The 24,849-nt window shown below is 52.5% G+C and overlaps 9 protein-coding genes across 9 annotated transcripts; 6 read left to right on the forward strand and 3 right to left on the reverse strand.

Annotated features, from left to right (window-relative positions):
* Positions 1–1,220: 1,220 nt before the first annotated feature.
* On the reverse strand, positions 1,221–3,615 carry CCOS01_02074 (uncharacterized protein; the record flags this gene model as incomplete). The annotated part of the gene is made up of 4 exons (XM_060450266.1): positions 1,221–1,582; positions 1,679–1,977; positions 2,046–2,152; positions 2,215–3,615. The coding sequence occupies 4 exons, from the start codon at positions 3,613–3,615 to the stop codon at positions 1,221–1,223; spliced, it is 2,169 nt and encodes a 722-aa protein (XP_060318916.1).
* Positions 3,616–4,332: 717 nt separating this feature from the next.
* CCOS01_02075 (uncharacterized protein) lies at positions 4,333–6,061 on the reverse strand (the record flags this gene model as incomplete). The annotated part of the gene is made up of 3 exons (XM_060450267.1): positions 4,333–4,518; positions 4,592–5,632; positions 5,702–6,061. 3 exons carry the CDS (start codon positions 6,059–6,061, stop codon positions 4,333–4,335), a joined length of 1,587 nt encoding a protein of 528 aa, XP_060318917.1.
* Positions 6,062–6,829: 768 nt separating this feature from the next.
* On the forward strand, positions 6,830–9,164 carry CCOS01_02076 (vanillyl-alcohol oxidase; the record flags this gene model as incomplete). The annotated part of the gene is made up of 10 exons (XM_060450268.1): positions 6,830–7,321; positions 7,376–7,406; positions 7,453–7,482; positions 7,552–7,563; positions 7,623–7,849; positions 7,926–8,024; positions 8,096–8,266; positions 8,336–8,508; positions 8,604–8,755; positions 8,818–9,164. 10 exons carry the CDS (start codon positions 6,830–6,832, stop codon positions 9,162–9,164), a joined length of 1,734 nt encoding a protein of 577 aa, XP_060318918.1.
* A 1,239-nt stretch (positions 9,165–10,403) lies between these two features.
* CCOS01_02077 (uncharacterized protein) lies at positions 10,404–10,904 on the forward strand (the record flags this gene model as incomplete). The annotated part of the gene is made up of 1 exon (XM_060450269.1): positions 10,404–10,904. One exon carries the CDS (start codon positions 10,404–10,406, stop codon positions 10,902–10,904), a length of 501 nt encoding a protein of 166 aa, XP_060318919.1.
* Positions 10,905–12,059: 1,155 nt separating this feature from the next.
* Positions 12,060–12,563, forward strand: CCOS01_02078 (uncharacterized protein; the record flags this gene model as incomplete). The annotated part of the gene is made up of 1 exon (XM_060450270.1): positions 12,060–12,563. The coding sequence occupies one exon, from the start codon at positions 12,060–12,062 to the stop codon at positions 12,561–12,563; it is 504 nt and encodes a 167-aa protein (XP_060318920.1).
* Positions 12,564–13,643: 1,080 nt separating this feature from the next.
* CCOS01_02079 (uncharacterized protein) lies at positions 13,644–16,728 on the reverse strand (the record flags this gene model as incomplete). Its single annotated transcript, XM_060450271.1, has 5 exons — positions 13,644–15,422; positions 15,481–15,783; positions 15,852–16,068; positions 16,142–16,445; positions 16,506–16,728. 5 exons carry the CDS (start codon positions 16,726–16,728, stop codon positions 13,644–13,646), a joined length of 2,826 nt encoding a protein of 941 aa, XP_060318921.1.
* Positions 16,729–17,254: 526 nt separating this feature from the next.
* Positions 17,255–17,887, forward strand: CCOS01_02080 (uncharacterized protein; the record flags this gene model as incomplete). The annotated part of the gene is made up of 1 exon (XM_060450272.1): positions 17,255–17,887. One exon carries the CDS (start codon positions 17,255–17,257, stop codon positions 17,885–17,887), a length of 633 nt encoding a protein of 210 aa, XP_060318922.1.
* Positions 17,888–21,629: 3,742 nt separating this feature from the next.
* Positions 21,630–22,013, forward strand: CCOS01_02081 (uncharacterized protein; the record flags this gene model as incomplete). Its single annotated transcript, XM_060450273.1, has 1 exon — positions 21,630–22,013. One exon carries the CDS (start codon positions 21,630–21,632, stop codon positions 22,011–22,013), a length of 384 nt encoding a protein of 127 aa, XP_060318923.1.
* Positions 22,014–23,594: 1,581 nt separating this feature from the next.
* On the forward strand, positions 23,595–24,014 carry CCOS01_02082 (uncharacterized protein; the record flags this gene model as incomplete). The annotated part of the gene is made up of 1 exon (XM_060450274.1): positions 23,595–24,014. The coding sequence occupies one exon, from the start codon at positions 23,595–23,597 to the stop codon at positions 24,012–24,014; it is 420 nt and encodes a 139-aa protein (XP_060318924.1).
* Between the last annotated feature and the right edge of the window lie 835 nt (positions 24,015–24,849).

Consider the following 24,849-nt stretch of genomic DNA (forward strand, 5'->3'; position numbering starts at 1 on the left):
AGGAGGCGCACAAAATAGTAGCGCTCTCGCTAGTCTACGATTCTGGATGTCTCGGGAGTGGTCACTGGTGGCAGTGCGGACTTATACAAAAGCTCCACTGCCACCCCGCACTAGTAGGCAGCTTTACTCGATTTAGAAGTAATTGAGCGCAGTGGACCCTCAGCAGCGCCTGAAAGCGCAATAACTGATCCCTCAACTGATCGAATATACTCATGACGCTGCGAGACAAATATGGTTGAAACTTATTTACTGTTTAATACCCACCATGGGGCAGGCCCATGCGTTTTCAACATATGATGGACTGGGCTAGCATGATAATTGGAGGACCATAGTACGTACTTGGAAGTTGGAGAAGCCAAAACCCCCCATCGGCCACCACCACCAAAACCCACCACATCCGCCCATGCTATCCATCGTCACCAACCACGACAAAACGACGATAGCCTCACAAAACAAAACCTCAAAAACATACAACACCAGGTATTCGCTGGTCGTCACCGACCCAACTACTAATCCGGCCCTCATTGGCTTGTCTATGGGAGAGCGGACGGGATCCCGAATTTTCCAATGGGTATGGTCGTATGTGGCAGTCTTAAGGGAGAAGCAGACCTGTGAAGCTAAGCGTGCGGTGGTGCCCACTCGATCTCCATGAAGCAATACTTAAGATCATTTCAAGAATGGTCCCGGCTCTCAATCAAAGCTAACACTTCGTTATTGAGTTTCAACCTCGGTTACTTATAGGCGTCGACGGTTTTCCCTAAGGTACCTTATGTCGTGGTTGAAGACCCATCTGCCGTTGAGGTGGGGAAAATGCCGCCGCTGTGTTGTCAACACGCATGACACCCGCGCCTAGAGGCACAACTCACGGCAGATGGGAACGGCATTCGATGAACATAGAAGCATCAAATTCAGTCGTCTTGGATTATCGGCAAGTCGTCGAAGAGCTTTCTTCGAGGAAACGCGTGCACGAGGAGTATGCCCTGCACGTTTTGGGGTTCACCTCCCTATGGCTTATTCCAGTAGATGGAAGACCAACGCTACAGCAGATCGGTGTTGGTTTTAAGGAGAACTCCTAGTATACAGCCAGAAATTTTTGCTACACTTTCATGAGGCCCAGGGTGCTCTAAGTTATTAGTCCAAGCCGAGAGACGGTATGGGCACGTAGACAGGAAACGATGGCTTCAGCTTAGTGACAATATAGGCATTACAAACCCGACATCCTAAGCTATCTTCAAGTCTCCGAGACTTTGCACCAAGTTGTGAACATAATCCATGGTATTCTCGTCATACACCGTACCTCGGGTCTTGTCAAACGGCCCGCCACTTGGGCCAGCCGTGTTCAACTCGATTTGCGACTTATCCAGCATCAACTGAGCAAGCATCCAAAACTCCTTTGCGTGGCGTATGAAACCCAGCCGTCGCCACATTTCGTCGCACAGCAGGAGACCGGGTGAATTTTCAGCGACCCAGCTGTCGGCCTGGTCGTAGAGCGAAATCCATCGGTTCAGCCCCATCTGAAGGTGCCACGATCCGCTGTTGGGCGCGAGAGATACTTCGTAGTGGAACCCGAGGGTGTGTAATGCTAAGTTATACCGCGTAAGCGTCTGCCCTCGTTTGCGTGTAAACAACACCTGAAGTACTATGAAAAGTAAAGATTCAATTGAAGTAAGGTACATACCAGTGATGGCCGTGAACAGGTTCAGCATGCTGAGACCCGCTAGACCTTCGCAAGTTTCTTCGTCGCTGAGGTAGTTGTTGCACATGGCCTCGACGAGATCGACGACCCGCATGTGAGCTTGTCTCGGTTCGCTCGAGGTCCAATTGTGTAGGAGGACGAAGCACTCTTCTTGAGAGGACGCTTGGAAGCAGGAGTCGGGACAGACGATACTCATTCTCATCTCGGCGACCACGAGTCTCGGAGGTGAGTTGTGGAAGATGACAAACGCACCATCGAATAGGAAGATGTAGGTCCCGGTTCTTTTTGTCGCACATCAGACTCTGCTTGCCTTTTTGGGAACTCCATGCCTCCTATGTGGTAAACTCACCGAATAAGCATCTCCAGTAATACAAACCTTTTCCAGCTGAAAGTGGAGGAATCATCAACCGGCAGCTTATGACGGGTAAGATCATCCAAACCGAAGTCTCTTGCTGCCTGAAAGTACGGTGGTCAGCTGGTAACGGGAGGACTATGTGCAAGATTTGCATCTAACTTACATCCAAGACAACAGCATACCTATTCCTCCGAATACGACGTTTACTCGATTTCACACCCTCCCAATACTGTATCAGACAAACCAAGTAGGCAGCTTGGATCGCCTCGAGACGCCTATAGACCGCGTCATCGTCACATGAGACGGAATCGTTAACAGTGACAGACTCATCAAGAAGAACCTCGTCGAGGAAGGCGAGTTCTTCTACACTGTTGAACCAAATGTTGGCGTTCGCGCGGACGCTCGGCGACGGAGAGAGGCATGCTCCCAAGACGGCCATGGCGGCGATGAGCAAGGGTGATGCGTTGGAGGTCGAGAAGGATGGTTTGTGAATGATGGGCCAGTTGGGATACCAGCATGACCAGAATAGCTCGAGGTTGTCTTGTAGTCTTTGAGGGGAGAAGAAGTTGTGGCAGGAAAACTCGATGGAGCTGGACCAAGAGATGTCGATTTTGCTGCCTCTTGGTTTGCTGATGGTGATGTCTTTAAGCATTGCGACAATCTTGCACGTCAGGTCAAGAGACTCCCCCACTTGGAACCTGGAGAGTTGATCGTCAGACCGGTTATTGAGGCTGTATTGGGATTCGGTCGAGAGCGAGACAGAAGGGGTCTGGCTAGTGCGCCATGATATCTTAGGCTCTGCGGTTAGGGGAAATACCGAGCGCAAGTAATTGTCCCAACTGCGACCATCGCACCCGAGGTTTGGTCTCCGGATCTGCTGGAGTAGTAACTGTCGTTCTTGGAGTGAGCCACATTCGAAGGACTGCGCCAGACCCGCGAACTTGGTAAACCTTTTCATATAGTTAAAGTGATATTTGATCGTGTTCTGTGTCTGGGTCTCGTATGGGAAGTCGAATGTGGAGTAGACCAGGTCGGGAATGAGCAGGTCGGGCGCTTCTTCAGCATGGTAATGGAAGGAACCACCTAGGTCTAACTCGTCGGTCAGGGGTTCGTCTAGATATGTATCTAGAATGCCGCCTCCAGTTGCAGGCATGTAAAATAGGTCGTTTCTGGAAGCGCGCGCATCGAGTGGTGTGGTCGGGACTGGAGATTCTTGGGCCATGGATCGTTCCGTCAGAGTGCCTGATTTAGCATCGCTGCGGTTGTTGTCTGCCATAGGTGATGTATCCCGTTGTGTATCATGCGCAGCCAAAGTATCGTTCTCATCGCTGGCAATCTGTGCTGTATACGTGCAAGGCCTGTTGTCTTTTAGACAGGTACGACATGGCCACTGAGAGCTGCAAGCTCGCTTCCGAAGACTGCAACGATCGCAGGCTGTCTTCTTCTTGCCTCTGGTGTTTTGAGGAAGTTGCGGAATCTCTACGTCGGCCCGAAGCCTCTCTTTGCAGGCCTTGAAATGACGCTTGAGAACGTCTCTGTTCCGAACGTAGTTGGGCTTTAGCATGGTCGTCCCTTCACACGAAATGAGCTTACTTGCCTGCGCCCGAAAGATTGCGAACAGAAATGGCAATTAAATGGGCGGTTTGTACTATCTGTGGCGGAGCCTAAACGTCAGAAATTCCAATGATCGAGCGTGGATGATGGGAGATTGGGCTTTTATACGCATCACTTCGTGGCGTTGAAGATGTTCGAGACGCGTGAACTTTCGGTCGCACACTTGGCATGTGATGCCAGAGGTAGCAGAAGAAGACAGCGTGCCGGAAGCCATGATTGATTAAATTATCAGTGTCGGGGATCATGGGGCGCCGAATAGACACTACGCGTGGGTGATCGGGGGTGATGGTTCTTCGAGGCAACATGTTCATGAAATACCGTTTGCTTCCCCAGACATTCCCCAATGTGGATCTGCGGGGAACCGCGCCTTGCCGGGAGGATCGGCAGAGAGGGGGCGTGAAGGGCTGGCTATTTCTGGCCACACTGTCTTTCGAGTGTGTATCTTTATTTCGGCACCTCACCTGAGTTATGTTTCTTCGACATGAGCAGCGTGAGTTTGGTCAGAGACTCGAATGCAAGGCTTTTTGATCTGTTTCTTGTGCCTGACTTCAGTTGTTTGATACCAATACTTCATGCGATGCCTATGTATGGGCTGATCTAGAGGATTCCCATTGTCCGAGTGAATCCATCTTCCCACCAAAAGCTAAACACTAGTCACTGATCTAGATCAATATCTACGCTGTACGCGTACCCAGAAGTTCCTCTGAAAAGCAAACCATTGCGTCTTTGTTTGCCAGGGGCGGTCCAAATCCACTAATGAAGCATCAAACCTGCGGAAGAACTGCGCAATGAAATTGTGCATTTCAACCGTGGCCAAGTTCTTCCCTACGCAGCTTCTGCTTCCCATGCCGAACTGTAATCGCGTTAGCAACCTTTGCTGCCCTCTCTGATGACCACACAGGGAAGAGACTTGGACGTGTTCTTACCGTTGTCAAATGGGAGTTCCAATACTTGATCTTTTCTTCATGGTTTGCATCAGTCGCAATCCATCTCTCAGGCTTCCACTCATCAGCGTCTGGGCCAAATATCTCCAGCGACCGGTTCATCGAAGCGGGACTTATGCCACATATCGTGCCTTCAGGCACTGCCATGTCATCGAGTTGCAAGCCTCCGGGACCAACCACGCGTGGAAGTTGATACTGAATAGAAGGGTGCAGTCTTGTACTCTCTTTGATGACGGCGGATAGGAACGGCAATTTGGACGACTCTAAGAACTCGATGTCTCGCCCTGTCTTCTCAAGTCCCAAAGAGCAATACGCTTCATCGATCTCAGCCTGGAGCCGAACGATCGCTTCGGGATGAAGAAGAAGCGAGCCCAGCGTGGCAAGAATGCCAATAGTTGTCGTATCTGCTCCGGCGCCCAGAATATTGACGCCTTCCATCATTACATCGCCCTTTGTGACCGGCTGCCCTGCCATATCTTTGGCATCGATGAACAGCTGTAACATATCTCGCCGCTTGAAACCAAGGCCATTTCGGTAGCGCTCGTCAACGCGGACCTCTAGCCAGTCCACAAATCTAGAGAAGGCCTGGAGCCGTTCGCCGCCAAAGGACCTAAGGGCCCACTGCGCGATGCGATTGTTGAACCACACCATTTGGAATGGCATGTTGCCCATGTTCGCCATGAGCCAAAAGCCGTCGTGGATTGACCGGATGATACCGTCAACATCCTTTCCCTTCTCGATGAAACCGATAGGGCCGCCCAAAGCCAGGCTACCAACCACGTCAAAGGCGAAGTAGTTTGCCCACTCATCCATGCGAACCGGAGCATTCCTATCGGCAAACTCTCCCATTTTCTGCCACATAGAGTTTGAGACATCTTGTATCAAGGGCTCCATGGATTGAATAGCAGTCATGGAGTACCCGGACGAGACGCGAGACCGCAGATGCCGATGAGTCTTGATGTCCCTGACGGCGAAGAAACTCATACTCATGTTGGGAACGGTCCAAGTGTCGTACCATTTGCTCTGTGATCCACAGTCAGATAACAGACTTCACATATTGGCAAGCTTCTGGTTGGGGCTCGGGTTCCTGACCTTGACAACTTTCTGACCATGGCCGTATAGTGCTTTCAGCCCGGCTTCATCGACAATGCTCAACTCGTTTGGGGCAATTCGGACGACTTTCCCGTACTTCCGGTGCAACAGGACGACATCTTGGTGCCATGTCCCTCGAAAGTACTTGTGGGATCTCCAGGCCTCGCTGAAACGGGCCAGCCATGGCCCTGGGACACTACTGAGAGGATGGAAAAACACGGTATATATGGTCGAAGAGAACCAGAGGAGTAGAACAACCGCAAACACCATCACATAACTCCAATTACCCATAATGTCCCTCGCAGAGGACATGTAACCATCACGTGGTAGGCTCAGAGACTGTGTCGAGACCAAGTTCATTGTTTTTGCTGCGTGGATAGTACTGATCAGATTTGGAAATATAACCTCACATGGGTGAGTCCGTTTGATACCAAGATAGAGGCTTCCTTTGACAACTCCGTCATACTGCTGCGCGGATACACCATAAACTTATATGGAAGATTCACCCTGGGCAGTACTCTCAACTGGATATGGTTGATCAGCCATAGTGGCTTTCCTGAAAGCATGTTGCATAGGAACGTATCGCCAGAGGATTAGTACGGGATTCAAAGCGTTCCCCGTGGGGTGTGGAGTTTGCCGGCAAGCATAATGAAGAGACGTCGGAGCAAACTCCACACCCCACGGGGAACGCTTTCTATCTCGCACCCAATTCTTTCAATCGATGGACACTAATCGCAGGAGGCTTCGGTAACTGGACTGGCAGCGACAAGCATAGTGGTGAGAGTTTACCGGTGCCCCGCACTCGGAGATAGTTTCACTTACACGGGCAGTAGAGCGGCGGTTTCGATGCGGAGTTGTGTGGGGAAAATCCCGAGAGGGTGTGCTGCATCGGCAGGCTCATGACCTCGGCCTCGGGATTGGGGCGGATGTTGTAACCGCAGGTAGAGGATGAAGCACTTGAAGTATGTTCAATCCGTATCTATAAGACAACATGAACGCGTTGTGGTACCATGAGTGAAAGCTTACTACTAAGCTCTTTCTTCCTTGCCTTGAAACTAGTTCATCGCGCCACGCACCAACAAGCGATCTTACAGCACTTGCTGGCCGGATACTTCAGCGTCATACAAAATGCCTTGCCCTCAACCTCGTCGTCTTCCCCCCGGCTGGAACGCCAATGACTTTGAGCGTTTCGTGGAGTCCGTAGTCCCAATCGTAGGGGCAGAGAACCTCGACATCATCTACGCAGACAAGGAGCTGGCCGATGGAGACTACGTCAACCCGTGCAAGTCTCATGACATGCACGCCGTCTATGAGAGGGACTTTTTCGTATCGTGCGCCATCGTCAATCCCAGGTCTGTCCCCGAGGTCCAAGATGTGATGCGGCTTTGCAACCAGCTGCAGATGCCCGTCTGGCCCTTTTCCATTGGCCGCAACACGGGGTACGGCGGCGCAGCACCGCGAGTTCCAGGCAGTCTCGGCATAGAACTCGGAAAGCATTTGAACAAGGTCCTCGAGGTAAATGTCGATGGAGCTTACGCTCTCGTCGAGCCTGGGGTCACATTTGCTGGTCTTTATGAGCATCTTGTCAAAACTGGCCTCAGCGAACACTTGTGGCTAGATGTGGGTTCTTCTTTGGCAAGGATTATGAAAGCATGTTTCTGACCATGGATTTAGGTACCTGATCTTGGAGGCGGCTCAATTATTGGTAGGAACTCCGACCTGGGTACATGTACATCAACTAACATACACAGGGAACACTCTTGAGAGAGGTGTCGGTTACAGTAAGCGCCGAGTGCTGGCCTTAATGCTGTCCCAGACTTTGTAGGCTGATTACTCTGGAAATTCCACAGCACCTTACGGAGGTAAGATATCGTCGTGAAGATTATTGTACTAAGTTGATCATATATCTGATGCTCAGCAGATCACTTCATGATGCATTGCGGTATGGAGGTCATTCTCCCTGACGGCACCCTCATCCGCACTGGAATGGGAGCGCTTCCGGACCCGTCTGGAGGGAATTCAGACCTTCCGCCCCATGAACAGAAGGCAAATTCTGCTTGGCAGCTGTTCAACTATGGATTCGGCCCTTACAACGACGGAATCTTTTCCCAGAGTAGCCTTGGCATCGTTGTCAAAATGGGAGTGTGGGTGAGTCAACCATGTCTTTTTCCTCAGTGACCTGGCCTTTGACCAAGGGTATACGTGCTGACAGTAACCGTGAAAGTTGATGCCGAATCCTGGAGGATATCAAGCCTACATGATCACATTCCCTCGTGAGGATGACCTGTCAGAAATCGTGGATATTATAAGACCGTTGCGCCTAGTAAGTTGAATATTTCCGTTTCTCGATTGATTGATTGACTTACGGAGACTGACGAGAATCAATGCCCACAGCAAACAGTCATTCAAAATGTGCCCACCATTCGCAATTTACTTCTGGACGCCGCCGTAGCTGGTAATAAGGCTTCTTACACGAAAAAGACCGAGCCACTATCCGATGAAGACCTTGATGCGATCGCAGCCAGACTAAATCTTGGTCGCTGGAACTTCTATGGTGCTGTCTATGTAAAGAACCTCTTCAAGATCATTTCGGGCGCTGTTTACAGAAACAATGGCTAATCCCCATCGCGATAGGGCCCGGAGCCTGTACGGAAATTCTTTCTTGATACCATCAAGGCCGCTTTCCTAAAGGTTCCCGGCTCAAAGTTCTTCCTTGCTGAGGATCGAACTGAACCATACAGCGTCTTGAAGACAAGGGAGAAGACCTTGCGAGGCGTTCCTTCCCTGGACGAGCTTCGTTGGGTGAGGTGTGTGGCTGGCCAACATCCCGTCATGTCTTCCTTATCCCGGCTTCGACATCACAGTTCAATGTTGTCCAGTCTGCTGATCATTGTTACAATAGCTGGCTACCAAATGGTGCGCATCTATTCTTTTCGCCCATCACAAAAATTTCTGGGACGGATGCCAAGCTCCAATACGAGGTCACGAAGCGCAGGTTCGCAGAGGCTGGGCTCGACTTCATTGGCACCTTCACCATTGGTATGCGAGAAATGCGTGAGTGCCCTCTATTACTTCAGGCAACCCCGTTATATACACGATACTGAGAGAGTTTGCAGACCACATTGTGTGCATTGTCTTCAACCGCGAAGACCCTCAGCAGCGCTCGAAAGCGCTATGGCTGATCCGGCAACTGATCCAGGACTGTGCAGAACGTGGCTGGGGCGAGTACAGAACACATTTGGCGTTGATGGACCAGATCGCAAATACGTATAACTTCAACAACAATGCTCAGATGAAGCTCAATGAAAAAATCAAGAATGCGCTGGATCCGAACGGCATTCTTGCTCCTGGGAAAAACGGCATTTGGCCAAAGAAGTACGACAAACGGGAATGGGTGCTTCGAGATGATGAAGCAGACATGTTGTCTAGCGATAGGAATCGCGTTATAAAGAGTCACTTGTAGTAATGCCACAATCGCAGTCAGTTACTGCTAGGTGTCATTTGAGCCACAGATGACCACACCCGTTGACTTCATCTCCTGGACGCCATGGAGGAGCTGACGACTCCGGGCCCGCAACCGGTCAGCCCTCGGGCACCGGAGGCTTGGCACATGCCCACCAAAGCCATTGCGGCACCTTTTGAATTGGCTACGCACACCCAGGTCGCCGAAGTCCGGACCGCACACTAGGTGCCACCCTCCGTTCCGGTACCCACTTATGCGGGGTAGGAATGCCGTCAGGCAAGCGGATGGCGGCCCCCCACTGCGGTGACGAGGCTTCGTGAGGTGGATGAACCCCTCAACGCAGCCAACGTCAACCATTACGTTGTTCATAAACATATAGGTGAAGTAATTTGACTGTGGCTGTTAAAGAATCTCTTTAGAAACGGTAGAGAGACAGGCGGGTGTTCTTTCCCCGCTTCCTTAGCTTCGACCGTCTCTCATCATGTCTAGATCATGAATAGCCCCATGGCGTATTCTTTTAACCAAATCGTTGCAGTAAAGTCCCGCGCGGGTTTTTAAGGGAGAACTACAGGCGATGATGCGACTGGTTCTCGGAGGAGCCCTCTCAATCCCTGCGGCGACTTCTACTCTCTTTGAGCCTTCCGAAGGGTGAACTCGACCAGCATCCTGGCTGTCTTGCAAGAGGCTGCTCGACTTATCCTTCCGGCTATATGAAAGAGGTCTTGTCTGCTACTTGAGATTCTGAACACAATAAGGTTTGTGTGGATCGTCGCCTTGACTACCTACGTAGTGATGCTTCATCTGGTGATTCCCGGCTGTGGCGGTTAACATTAGCTTGCTTTCCCGTGATCTTTTCAGCCTTTATACTATTCATTCATCAGCAGAGGCAGGAAATAAATCGAGTATTGTACATTAATGAGCCATTTACCCTCTCGTTGAATGTAGGTAAGCATTACTGGCCAGGGGTGGTCGGTCACACACGTTCTTTAGCAAAGAAAATGCCTTGTTCCAAAGGAGTAATCTCCATAGTCATGTTCATCACCAATCGACGAAGCTCACTTGATACGTCTAAAATGTTGCTTGGTAAGGCAGAGTACTTAAGATGGATAAGGTGTTCATCAACAACGCTCTAGTTGAGCTACCTACCCTATGCAGCGACTTGTTACCACCCAGGACAAGATCCCAATAGTTCCAAACGATTACATCCAATCTTTTCTCGAGCTTTGTCCCTTCGCCGACATGCCTAAATCTGAATCCGCAGTCAAGTCCGGAAACACGCCGTATCCCGGAGCCTTCTTGAACAGTGCCGGGCTATTGAATGTCTGGAAAACGATTCCTGGTTCTGCGGAAGATTACACAGTCGAGATCAAATTCCGCGAGTCAGACCATAGGCCAATCATTGTCGAGCGGATCAAGATTGTCGCAACTGGCCACTATGTCGAGACCAGAATGGCCTGGCTCGAGCCATTGCATAGCACGGTTCCAAAGACTGGAAATGGCGATACTGGTATACCAAACCACTGTTACTCTCGAAGCGCTTGGTACGATGCGAAAACTCAAGACGGACCGCATGACCCGGAAAAGGCGCGTCCCGAAGGCGGCCAGTCTATCGAGTTCATCATCGAGGCCGCGACTATGGAGATGCGATGGTTGAGGAACCTAAATGACCCTCGCCAGCGATGGGATATGCTTACTCCGCTTCAAGGAAATGCTCATAATTCAGTCGAGACGGAGTCGTAGTGGGGGGATGAACTCGTCATGCTCCCTGAGGCTCCCACCTCAAAAGAGATATTGCCGCGGGTAGGGTGCTAAGGCAGCTTTTGTCAGTTTGTTGCACGCACGTCTTCAACAAGACAGAATAAATCAAATCTTTAACTGTGTTGTTATTCATGTGACAAATGGCGCGCTGTCGCTTGTGTTCTGATGGTGAATACCTGATGCCCCCCTTGCCACAGAGTTCTCTAACAGCCGAGTTTCCCCTTCTTGCCGAACCGGTCAGCATGTGCTGCTTCTGAAATGCGCTACTTTATATCAGAAGACAAGGAGTGCGTTCACAGATCATGGTGTATCCTTACTGCACCGGTGGAAGTCACTCCGCCGCCATAGTATAGCTCTTTTGCGCCTTATTTGGTAGTGCAGTCTGGCGGGGCGTGACTTCTGTCATCGACTAAAAACCTGATCATACTCAACTGAATCAATCTCATAGGCATCCAGGGACAAGAATCAGTAAATAAATCCGAGTCTAGTAAAGGGTGTATCAAGCTCGAGAATAGGTTGAATGAGTAGAACTGTCAAGTGTTATCTGTAGCATGCTCATCTAGCTGAGTCGACTTGTAGCTATACGTCTTGTATCTTGAATCGTCATGAGAATCTCTGAAACAGGCTCTGAAGAGCTGAATTATGTGGGGAATACCTAGGTAAAGTTTGTTCAGATCCTGAACAGAAGTATCGTCGTCTTTCATTATGGTGTTCATCTACCGACACTAAGCGAGGGGCGGTTATTAGCGAGAGACTTCCCCTTGAATCCTGAATATCTGTTCGTAAGTTTCATGAAAAATTTCCTTTGTGACACTGAACAGTAGAAGTCACATGGGTTCTTCAGCAAAGACGGCTAATGTCACACAACGAAGGATCCTTTGATGAGTATAAAGGAGAAGTTCACCGCATAGTCTATATTCACTACTCCCCAGCAAAAGTGCCTCCTTCGAAGTTGTAACTTCGCTTGGGAAGTTCAAGTTTTCAAGTCTTCAGCGTAGGTTAAGTATGAGAGAAATCGTCTGCAAAAATGCTATGGATTGGCTGCCTATCTACCAGATATTCACCCCCAAGACAGCGTCCTGCAATTCAAGACCATTACGTCCAATATTTACTCAATTCGCCGCAGCTTTTTCAAAAATGTCTAGCGCTAAGAAGCCCGAGACAGTGCCAGAAGCTACTCCAGACGATATAATCAACCCCAAGGAGTTCGTCGGCACCTATTTCCGTCCTGAAAACCCAGATTCAAGGAAGGAAGAAAACCAGTATAAAGTCGAGATCTGGGAACTTCGATCACAGAAAGATAGTCATGGAAACACTGAACCAGTCCTTGGGATGAGATACACTCAAATTAAGGGCGGAAGCGAGGGCATTGTGAAGGATCCGATTAGAATTGGTCGTCTGGCACGATTCTCCACACTCATCGGCGAGGGTGGCAGATTCTGGGCACGAAGTGGGCTCATGGAAGTCGACCTTGGAGCGGAAGGTAAACAATCGGGACCCTCAGGTATCCCCGTATATACTGAGGAGGGGCACAAAGTTGATTTCGCGTTCAACAAAGTAGATGCTCTATGGGAAATGAAATGGACCAACGACTTCGACCACGAGGGTCTGGTAGTACTTCGAAGGAAGCAAGACAAGTAAACAGAGCATGGTTGGAAGCGTGTCGACATGGCCAATGAATCTGTTCGACTTCATGTACGTGGTAGCCAAACCTGACCGAGGCGGCTGGAACATCATAGCGATGGACCGCAGCTATTTCAGGTCCACTACCCGCACCTCTGCACCACTCTGTGAGGAGCACGTTGAGTTCCCAGATAAGGCGTAGACTGCGTAAATACTCGGTTTCATCAATGAAGCGCCCTCTATACAAAAGTCTTTGACTACAATCGGTTAAGGGGCCAACATTACCTCCATGTTACAATGAACAAACTATGTCGACGGAAGGCTGTGAATAGAAACCGTTTCAGAGATATTGACGACCTGTATTGGCTCAATTTCCTTGCCTATGGATCTTAATATTTACGGACAGTGTGACTGAATTAGGCGTGGAAGGTCCAGGTCAACGCACCTGCCTACGAATATCTGGCCCGTAATCCATCTTGGCAGAGCGTATTCCCACCTCGGCCAAACGGGAGGGCATTCCACCTCCACAGAGCGTATTCCCACTTCGACTAGAGGATACATAGGACACAGATTCGAAGGAAGGAGTGTCTCCCCGGTACAGCGCAAGCTTGCTGGGGCCACGTAGCCTGGTGGTTAAACGGGTGATGAATAAACTGGGACGCTGGTTTTTCGTAGGGATAGGGTTCGAACCAACGCCCGAGCTTTTTTTGTCAACTAACGAGTTTTCTGCTATTGCGTAAGGTATTTTGTTTTGATATAGTGGTGATGTTTTGTTGAGTTGGTATAGTAACGGAATGAGATGCGTTTCGTGTCCCCACATAGTAACCGTGATGTTTTGTTCATCAGCCAAACAAAGCCTCCTTCCTCATACGCCGCTATCTTGATGCAATATCACCGCGTTTTTGGCCTGCTTTGCGACGCCAAACCTCACCTTCCCGTTGGATATCATCAGAAGTTTAACCCCCATCCCACCGCCTCCCCTCCCCCTCGTACCCAGGAAACCCCGACAAAACCAAAAACAAAAGCCTAGATTTCCGGTAACATACCCATCCGTTCCTCGAATCCGAACCAAGCATCCCTTTCCACTTCCATTCCATCCTACCCGGTAGTTCCATTCCCATTCAGCCCTCCTGTAGCTGCCTCCGTTGACACCTCTCCGTCCCCAGTCCACGTCAAATCGTCCATGTTCGCCAACACAGTCCACGGATCGATCCCCATACCCGGCGGAATGGAGTCAAAGTTCATATTCATAAAAGAAACCGGATCCGTGCTAGGGGCATACTGCAAACCCCTAGAGTCCCACGTCGTCGTCGATGTCGACGTTGAAGAGGAACCCGCAGCGCCACCGCCCAGCATCGCGTTCTGAATGCTGGTTATGTCGATTATCTCATTGACGTTCCCCACTCCAACGCTGCCGCTACCACCGTTGCTTTGCGTGGTACTCCCGTCATCCGGCGAAGACGTGCTACCCCGCACGAGACCAGGCGGCGTATTGTTACTGCTGCTCCCGCCCGTCGACTGCGACGGCGTGCTCTTGTTGAATACGGACGTCGGCGACGGTTGTCCGGTTGCGGGGCTCCGGTGCGGGAGGTTGACTGGAAAAGTAGCCGTTCCTGCTGTTGGTCCAATAATGCCGCTCCCTCGCAGGAGACCCGACCCGAACCCGCCCACGCTATCGATACCAGAAGCCACAGGCACCGACGGGTAAGCAAAAGCGGCCCCTTGCGCCATGCCCGTCACGTCCGGGCTCTTTGTCGATGTAGTCGTCGTCGACTCCGATGTCCGCTTCCGTTTATTCGGCCCCATGTCCCGCGTATCAATAGACGCCGATGAAGACGGCGGGCCCATCCCGATAGGCTGGTCGAATTTCCCGAGCGTTGGCCCGAGCATCGGGTTGGTGCCTCCCATGGAGACGGGGGTGTTGCAGCCGCCGTCGTGCTGCACCCTGATCGGGTAGTGCTCGTAGGCGGTACCCTTTGGGTTGCCGAGCGGCAGTCTGCCGGGCAAGGGCGGCTGGATCTCGGTGTGCTTCGAGATGGACGTCCGCGCGAGCAAGGGAATGTTGGACGACGTCCAGCCAAAGAGGTTCTTGTAGTGTGCCAGATTGGGCAGATCGATGACGCCCGACAGGCCGTTGCGCTCGATGTCCATGAAGATCTGCTGGAGAAAGGCCTGCGTAATAATGTGCCGCCGACCAATCGCCTCCATGGCGTTGATGATGAACTTTAGATTCTGCAGGTCCGCCGTCGAGAAGCCGGTGTCCATGTTGCATTTCGCCGAGTACACGTACACAGACGCGGCCGAGTACAGCGATAAGGCGACCATGGGACTTTTCTGCAGTGCATGAGCGTTTCCGAAGCCGGGTTCGAGGCGGACGTGGCTTTCACTTACATAGCCCGAGTTCATGTGGCTCGTCAACTTGATGATGCTCACCACCTCCTCGGCCGCCGTTCGCAGCCGCAGCTCCGAGGCGGCCTTGAGCGGCTCGGGGAGCTTGTTCCGCTCGATCCTGTCGATCGCGGCGTGGTGGAGGCAGATCACCGAGGCGTGGAGGTTGAGGTTCGTGTGGACGGACGTCGGGTCCCGCATGCTCTGCGGCAGGCGGAAGCGCTCCGGCAAGAACATGAAGGCGCTCGAGAGCATGTTGTCAATGTCCCTGTGCCGCTTCCAGAACTCGCCGTACTCGACGTCCGCGGGCCTGTCGTTGGGCCGCTCCCAGTGGACGTGCTTCAGGAGCATGTTGAAGATGTAGCACATTATGACGGCGCCTGCAAAGGTCGAGTACGAGGCGCCTTGGAACGCTTCTGGTAGGGTTGATGTTTCTTCCTCGCGGGCCGAGTTGAAGGCCTCTTCCGACGAGGGAAGATGTGTAGTGATCTATCTGGGTGTCAGTATTCAGAAAAGAAAAAGGGGCCAGACATGCAGGGAAACATACTTCGTTGGGGTCGATGAGAGTAGGCCAACCAGTCGCGATACTTGCGTGGCAGTCGATGCAGTAAGCGCCCCAAAACGCCCTCCGCCGCTCTTCAAGGTCAACCCACGATGTGGGCGGCGCAAGAGTCGGCGCCATCTCCTGCCCGTCGCCGTCGATGCGGTGAAGACCCATCATCTCCACGAGCCGTACGCACTTTGCGGAACTCATGGCCGCTCTCGTGAAGAAGAGAGACCTCGCTTCGTCCGTCGCGATGAGAGCCCACGCTTGCGCGTGTTGGATAGTGAGGAAGTGCTCGCCGAATCCCTAACGTATTAGTGTGAGCGTCAGCGAATTCTATCCAGAGCATAGGGTGAGGGAGAGGGAGAACTCACCTTCATCTCATCCGCATCTGCGTATTGTCGAGCCCGTTTGTAGAAAATGTCGTGATACTGGCTATACTTCTCATGCCCGTTGGAGGCCATAGACCAGACCGCGTACTGCAGACACATGGGCGGACGTTTATGAGGCGCCGAGTAGAACGCCTGGAGATATCGTCCGGGGTGAATGATGGGGATGAAGTGCTGTTGCCTCTCAAAGAAGCTCTTGTTTCTGGTTCTCCAGTCAGATATGCTCGTGCCATTGCGAGAGCAGAAAAGGAAGACAGCGTCAGATGCCAACATACAGCTCCTCCATCATCTCAAAAGGGGGTAGAGCTTCTGAGAGCCCCAGCCCCATGAGTTCCCCCGAGGCATTGGCAAAGCTTGGTGCTTCAGGTTGAGAGGGCGGTGCCGTCTTGTTCATGTTCACTCCCGTGTGAAAACCAGACGACCCGTCGTCAAAGGTACCATTCTGCATGGCCATGATCGTCTCAATGTCGACATGGAAGTCGTCCATGCCAATGTTGATCCGGCTATCCAAGTCACCCTCAGAAGGTAGTGCCCCATTGCCCTTGTTGGCAGCTTCTTTGAGAAGATCCTCCACTTGGGCTATACATATTGGTCAGTAACACGCTCCTTTTGGCGGAAAAGTATATGAGAGCGCATTACCTAGCCTCTCTTCGAGCTCCTTCACATTCTTCCGCTTGAATGCGGGCTTCCTCCTGGATTCCGGATACACACATTCTCCCTTGACTTTCAAGCAACGGCTACATGCCGGCTTCACTCGATCACACTTAAGCTTCCGGGACCGGCATGTCACACACGCCAACGGCTCCGAACCGTTGGCGGCGGAGCCCGGAAGGTCCGCTTGTACGCCGTCGTCAGTCTCCATGATGAGCCGCAAAAACTTCCTTCCGAGACCTCGGCAGGCGGGAGATAGGGAGAGAGTGCCGGGAGTGGGCCTCGGCGGCGCCGGGGGGGCTCCAAGACTCAGGACAACTCGGAAGATACGGGAGAGAGTCGGACTCGGGTGGGCTGCAGCGTGACGCAAGAGACAATGGGTACGTAATGCGGGCTTTGGAGAAGCACTATTGCGGCGAAAAAGGCCAAAGAGTAACTCACAGTTTCTCTGTGGCCCTTTGCTACACTATTAGGAACAGGTCTACACCAGGCAGATACGCGCTCGAGCGTGTGCCGGCCCCATTCTTTACTCAGTCGGACAGTTTCTGCACCGATGTCCGATGTCCGAGATGGATCTAGTGCCTCGTTCTGATTGGCTCTGGAGAGTTCTATGACGAGCCTTCTGTGATGACTCATCATGAGCCCCAGGAGTTGAACAATTCGATCTTCTTACTGCCCAGAGACTGAGCGACCAATTGTGCACGCTGCTCTCCACGTGGGTTGCAATTCATGTAGGTATGCCAAGTCTGTTAAACGGCGCAAAATGGGTACTAACGACGTCGAGATCTTCGGCGCCGTTGCCGGACACTGTCCGATATTCTCCCGCTCTTCAGCCGATAATTTGTGGAACTCCGCAAACTCCACACGCGGATGGATTGGCCGACACTCGGCGACCTCTTCCGGTGATCTCATCCCATCCGGCTCCGGCTCGGCCGAGCCTTCCGCCTAGCCGCTGCCAAGTGCCCTTTTTGGTGGCTCTTGGCCCGGTGATCTTCGCCAGGAACGCTGAGGCCGATCGCAGCACCGCAGCTGCGCAGGCCCACGGACAGCTCGGGGGATGTTCAACGATCGGCGGAGGCTCATCGCCGCCTCCCCTGGATGATCTGGATCCATCGCCAAAGGCCGAAGTTAATGGCGAGCCGACAGCCAAGCTTGTCAGTGTCCCCAGAGCTAAGGTATCAGGTGAAAGTAGCCGACGAAGAAACGTCTGCAATCTTGGTGATGACGAGTTTTTGAGTTTGCGTCGTCAAAAGACTAAAATTCTCCGTGGCGCCTCAGGAACGAATACCCAACGGGATGGACAGAGTTGCTGCACTCTGGGCCCTGGGTCAAGGTGTTCACCGACTGCCATCCCAATTGTGCTGTCATAGCATTCGGCCATAGGGCGAATACCTACCTACAGTGCCTGAGTGCCAGTCTCTCGTGGTCAGTCGCGGTCAGATGGACTGTTCTCACCTTGGTGGGACGATCACGAGTGATCACACCTACTCTCATTCGTCACAGTCGACGGTCTGAAACTCTGTTCTTCGAAGGATGACGGGAGATCCGGCTATGTACTTCATCGGTGAAGCGTGTCGAGGAACGGCAGCCACTGACGATGGCGCCCGCCAGAATCAAGGTGACGGCCAGGCCTTCCAACTACGCCTTGTACGGCATCCTCCTCGTAGTCGCGAGTGTGATTTGCAACGGAGTCGGGAAATTACCAGTCGAAACCGCGCCGAGAGAATTGCCACTAGTCTCACATTGCTGCCGAACTAAAACACGGGCGAGCGTGGAGGATTGACGCGCGCCGAACGCCACGGTCCACTATTCTACCACGCTTCCAACACTGTCCCTCGGTTGAGTATGACACCAAAGGTAGCACCATTGACTGGATTTGAGAAGCCGAATATGCGAGCGAGACATTGAACCTTTTGACAGCTGCACACGGTATCCCAGTCTAGCGCCTCATGGCAAAAGACATCGTTAGGCTTGGCCCCAAGGCTGATGATCGTCGTGGTCTGGATGTCAGCACAACGCCGGGTGAGAAATTGACACACGACGGCGTTTGGGGATAATCATTCAACGAACGCGGCCAAGAGATTTTGAGGTTGACTACGAACTGCCAAGAATGTCTCTTGCGCAGGCAGCGCTTGCCCGCCACCGCTTGCTGACTGGGATGCTTGGCTTACTCCTCTGCGGGGCCGAAGCGACCACAGATCGCGAGTTCTTCGGAAGGTATTTTGTGTGGCACTAAGAGGATTGCTCAAGTGGCTTCTCGGGAGGCCAGTATAGGAATATGTGGGCGAGAGACTTGACGGGAGATGAAGCCAACTAAGATTGACAAGCCGAACGGACCCGGGGATTTCGGTGTTTGGCGCAGGACTCTTGCTGATCAGGATCGACGGTGGCCCAGGCTTCATGATCTTCCCGCCGCGTGGTCAGCAGACAAGCCGTGATCTTAGTGATTCTCGAAGATTGGCGACATGGATTTGGAAACTTTGTAATGCCCTGTTATCAGGGCTGTGCGTAGGTAAATCCAGCCCCATCAAAGCAAAGTATGAGGATTGCCATGATGGTAGAATGAAAGGGGCTGGAGTGGCCTCTGTTAGGTGGTTTCACCAAAAATATGCTGTTTGGCTTGCTGCCAGTGGGTGGTGCCCTTCAGACTTGTCATCTGAGCGCCCTCGTGTTCTGTGCATCCTTCAAAGCAGCCGCGCATCGGAGGAAGGTCCCAGCCAGTTAGAGTCGAGGAGCCAAACGCACCTGACAAGGGAGCAGACAGGCAACGGGGATCGTCGGCCGTTGCGATTCAGGGCAGCCCTCGTAGAAACACTAACTTTGAGGATGAGAGACGAGCCGACGTGGGTTAGGCTGGGGAAGTACCTATGACCGCCCGGTGCGTTGCTAGTCGAGTGGAACCAAGCGGCTGACGGGTGTGAATCGGGATAGACGTCAGAGCAAACTATGTTTTTGAGGAGTGAGGATGGGGGCAGGGACAACTCACAACTTGTGAAGTCAGTGACACACTCCTTGGCTTTCGGCAGGCCAGGCCATGCTAGACTGACCTTCTCAGCCTGCAGGGCACACTGGTCTTGAGGAGGCAAAGCGTGATAAGCGATGGGGGGCACACACGCAGAAACGATGTGTTGGAGACTCTGATTGAGTGAGCCAGGCTGCGTGATGTTGGGAAGAGGCCGCTCTAGGCTTACGCCTTGAGTCAAGGTCCGAGTGTGGCCCATTATCGTGACGAAACATAATGCAAGGTGGAGATGGTATGGCGACGCTCTAGTGTCGAGTTATGCAACGAGAAGCCTCCCAAGGCGTCCACTGGAGTCTGGACGATGCACTGGCAAGCTGGCAGATGGGGCGTCCAATGTCTCGCTGACTGGCACCTCAAGTCAGGTCGCATTGCCCTACGTTGGCGGCAGCCGCAGCCCCAGATCTGTACATACCTTGGGTCGCCATGCGTGACATGCTCGGATTGAGGAAGGAAGCACTCATTCTGAGGCCCTCTGTGATCCAGTGACGAGCTGGTTCTGTGAGAGCAGGTGCAAGGCGCCACGTATGTACCAGTTCTTCTGGGTCATGACCCAGCAAGCAAGTAGGTAGCAGTGTCCAGCATGTACCTAGAAAAGGCAGAAGAGGAGGATATCCTGCTCACGTACCCGCACTTGTACATAGGCTGGTACTATGCTACAGTGTTTATGTGGGATACCTGACCGCTGCTCCGTTTTTGCAGAGATTTACCTTGCTTGGCTTGAATCCTCGAGTGACTAAGGTAGGTAAGTGTCTCTGAACGGACCATTGGGGCATAGTCCGAGGAAGCACGGATGTCGTCGGGATGGAGGTGATGGCGGAATTGGTACGAGGGCATCGCTTGAATGGTAGGTGGGATATCCGTCTCTCGCGACTAGGTATTCGTGGTTGATCTTGCGCAGTAGGCACAATATTGTGTCCATTCTCTACTACGTACCTACGACAGGTAAACCTTGAATCGTAAAAGCCTTGTCAAGGAACAAAATCTCTTGGAGCATGGGTCGGAAAATCCGCAAACTACTACGCGGTAAGTACGCAGCCGTTGACAAGTTGAGTGGCATTCAGGCTCGATTGAACCAGGGCCAAACCAGGGCGGCTGCAAGATGGCGACCGGGGCCCGGCGATCATTTGCTGCGGATGATAGGCGGAAATCGGGGCGCCGGGATTATGGCAGCCATGACCGGATCATTCCCCACATGGCCCCCGTCCCTCCCTCCCCTACCCTTCCGCTTATAGCCCGGACCTGGAGGCTGGAGGATGGCAGCCATCCAGTCAGTGCTACATCGCGGATAATGATCGCGATACGGCACTGTTGGCAATGGCGATTGAGCGTCGTACATCACTGGAGTAGGGATTCAACGATTCAAGCCTTGCTTATACGACGACAAACCCTTGTTTAATTGATACCTACTAGGTATCTACCTGGTAGAAATAGGTAGGAAGAACCCCGGTACTTCCTAACGGTCTCGGTATCTCGATATGTTCTTGGAATACGTATACTCCCATTCTCATTGGTCGGCCTAACAGAAATGGAGCTGGATCAGAGCTTAGGTTGCCTGGGAGCTTATTTGAGAAAGGTACATCAAAGACCCACCCGCTCAGGCCCAGATTGGGAGTACCTTTTCGGCAAGGCCTGGAAAGGAAGGAAGGAACATGAAGCTCAAGTGGATCCCACGGGACTTCACCAACGTCAGGCAGAGGTACGTATCGTCGCTACTGGTCCGGACCGCCTGACCAGGGTTTACCGTGTACGTACCCTGGGCTTAGTGAGCATGGTGAGGTACGAAGCACTTCGTACCTTAGAGTTACGTTGTGGGGCACAAGCCATCTTCAATCTCCAGCGTGAACGTCAATCCTCCACTCACAATCTTGCGTTCCCGTCCATTCTTCATCACGCTTCCTACTACTCTGTATCGGTAGTGTACGGAGAATGCGCTTCTTGGAAATCGACTTGCCGCGAAAGAGAAGAAAGATACTTCACACACATCACAAGGTTACATCCCCAACGGCTCTCCTCCACCGGCGAGTCATCGCTGGCATCCCTCTCGTACCAGGCCTTTCCCGGCACGTCAAGGCACTTTTGGTCAATCATCAATGATGTGTGCGGCACCCGCCCCTCGGCCCTCTCTCTGCCCGCTGCACGACGGCTCTGACAGGAGACACCTCGTTCCCGAACCGGCTCAGTACTTTGCTACGTTTCCGAAAACAAAGGGGGCCGAAGAAATTCAAATCATCAAGTGGTACCTGCTCAAGGGATTCAATACCCTGACACGTCTTGGCCTACCCATACACAGGAGAAGCATTCCTGGAGAACCCCAGCAGAAGTATTCGAAACATGGGGGCCCGGCGACTGTGCTCGACTACTTGTCGCTGCAGAACTTCTCAAAGCGCCAACACGGCCGCGGCTATCCGCTAAGCATCCTCAAGAGGCGAACCAACTTCATGGAACACCTTGAATCCGTCAAAGGAATGCCCTGAGACAAAGACGCTCTCCTTCTACCCTTTCCAGATGCGCCTCATCGGCCTTGCCATGCGAGTCTGGCCGACCAACAGACAAGCCACAAACGCCAAAGAGCGAGCAGAGCACGAAACTAACGCTCCTGGCGCCATAGTCTATCGACCCTTGAATGCCCTCGAAACACTCCCGACATCCGCACCTTGGACCCTCTCGAATGAGTCTCGATACCTTCCGCCAATCCCAAACAGCCAATCGCCTTGACATGTATCGAACATGGCCCTCCACCAAGACAAGCATCGACTCCAAGTTCCATCTAATTATTGGCCTGCAAATTGTTCACCACGCCATGAAATTGCATGCTCACGACGCCCATCCACATAGCCCCAATCTGCTATCCTAGAAACGGAATTGCTTTCGTCGACAGGGCCCAGGCATCACGAACTGGCATCCCCCTTACGGATACATGATACATCCGGCCGCTATGGCTTGCCTTCATCCCAATTCCTCGTCAGCGCGCAAATCCCTGTGTTCGTTCTATGTGCCTGTATGATAATACTGTGGCACCGTGGTTGTCGTTGTCCAATGTAGATCCGCTGATCTCCGTGGACCCGCTACAGATTGTAGACCCGCCCGCCATTTCTCCATCGCGCCAACGTCGTTTGAACTTCTCCTCACCATACTCCCCGGTCTACCATGGCCATGCTCTCTAATGCTGCATCTCAAGTGGCGATACGGCATGTCACCATCCATCCAGGGCTTCCAGGTTCTTGCACATCTCCATAGGCATCACGCTTCGATTGCGCCGCGCAAGGTCGTTTGCATCTAACGCCTCCCAGCTCCGCCAGAAAGTGCCGAACAGATGAGAAAGTCACACACCCTTGGATGATGGATCTACGCCTTCCCATCCCAATATCTTTCGGCCTTCCTATTCTATGCTGCAGTAACAGGCCCTACGAACCTAGCGACGCTGACATGGCAAGCCCATGCCTTCTTTGGTCGCTCTCCCACCCTCACGCTCATTGATGGGCTGAGCTTGGCCTCGTTGCTGACATCCATGATAGCTTCCTGCCGCCTCAAGCTCTATTAACATTGTAACAGCAACAGCCGTACCAGAAGGCGGAGTTTGACTCGCCAACCTTCCAACCCAAGTCTCATGTCCCGTGCCTGAGGGTGGGCAACTGACATCCCTTCTGAGCGCCGGCCGTTCTTGGCCCGGCTTGAAGCAACCGGACGTGCGAGCCCTGTTCCCTGTCGACGGCGGCCTTTCCTGGGTCTCGTCTTGTGTTGTGCTGCAGTCCACACGTTGTGAATCTGCACACCCTCCCCCCCTTCTTCGTCCAGTGGCCGTTGCGACTGGCTGTCATCTCACACAAAGCTACGACGCTTGTGCATCGGACGCGAGGCCCAGTGACATCGCAATCACGACGAGTCTCGCTTCCCACTCTGGTTCGCCCTCATTCAACCTCTAGACACCTGCCGCACCTTGCATCGGGCCCAGTCACTTGTCAGGATTTTGCCGTAGCACACTGGCAGATGTTAATCTGACTTTCGGGCGGCAAGCCCAACTCCCTAAGAGCACACGCTCGATATGAGAGGGGGAAATGGTGCGGAAACGTATCGAAGGCCCCCTTTGGCTGGGTTGGTTGTCGAGATTGAGCTTATGGTGTAGTGGTGGTTGTTGCCTCGTACCTATCAAACTTCACACCCCCTTGGAAGGACTGACTTGCTTCCCCCTTCACGTCAACGTCTCAGCAAGACCAAGGTTACTTCATCGGATGACCATGCTAATGGCTCCGACCAGTTCTATTACCCCCCCTATCCAGCTGTCTTGGGTTCTTCTGTCACGACCAGTCAAGGGGCCTTCGAGGAGGTATCCTGACACCGGCAGTCGATCACTTTCGGCCTTGACACGGGCAACGTGGACCAGCGATCCATGTCCGTGTCTACCTGCCATTACGGTTCCTTGCTTTTTTTTTTTTGTCCCGGGAATTAATGAAGGTTTGCGTCCTGCCAAGATGTGAGAGACAGAGACAGGAAAAGGAGGTTTATCTCAACCACCTGCGGAAAGAATAATTGGCAAAAGAGCTCCCAATAACCCACGGGTCATGCACTTGCAGCTTGCATGTAGCAGCAGCAACCTAGTCTGAGGACAAGTCAGGAGAGCAGCAAGGCTAGACACCCGCATGGCATGAAGGGTGGGAAAGCAACTGCAAGGCATCATCAGTAACTAGTAGTAGCATGCCAATGTTTCGCCCCATTGTCAAAGTACACTGGGGTTCTCGTGCAAGTACCTGACATTGAGGGTCCCCCTTCCGAGTGTGGGCAGAAAAGGAGAAAAAAAAAAAAGAAAAAAAGAAGAAAGCCTCAAAGACAATAGAAAGGGCGGGATAGAACCAGTGCTCCTGTACGTACGCAGGGACTCAGAGGGTAGGACGGACGTAGGTAAGGTGGTCAAGGAGATCTGCAGCTCCCATTATCGAGATCGGGAGGCGTTGGTCCACTGCCCGAATATGCAACCAGGCAACCCACTTTCGCAGAGCACCTCAAGAAGAGAGGTAGTAGTGTAGTGGTGGGTGTCCATCCCACCTGTGCGAAGAGGTTGCGCCGTTGGCGTGCGTCTGCGTGGCTACCACAGCTTCGCCGACGTTCCCATGAGCCAGGCCCGCAAGGTAAGGTAGCGCGAAAGGACGGCGAGGCCTGCCACCGAGAGGAAAAGAAGGGTCGCACTCAAAACTTGAACTGCCCAAGGTGTGCCTCTGTGACGGGCGGCGCGGCGGGCCATGGGTAAACTAAGGTAGGGGACGTGTCTAGTTCCTGTGGAGTAAAGCATCCATTCCGGATATTATGTGTGTGAAT

Source organism: Colletotrichum costaricense, assembly GCF_030867565.1.
Source record: "Colletotrichum costaricense strain IMI 309622 chromosome Unknown Scaffold_2.1, whole genome shotgun sequence".
Lineage (NCBI taxonomy): Eukaryota > Fungi > Ascomycota > Sordariomycetes > Glomerellales > Glomerellaceae > Colletotrichum > Colletotrichum costaricense.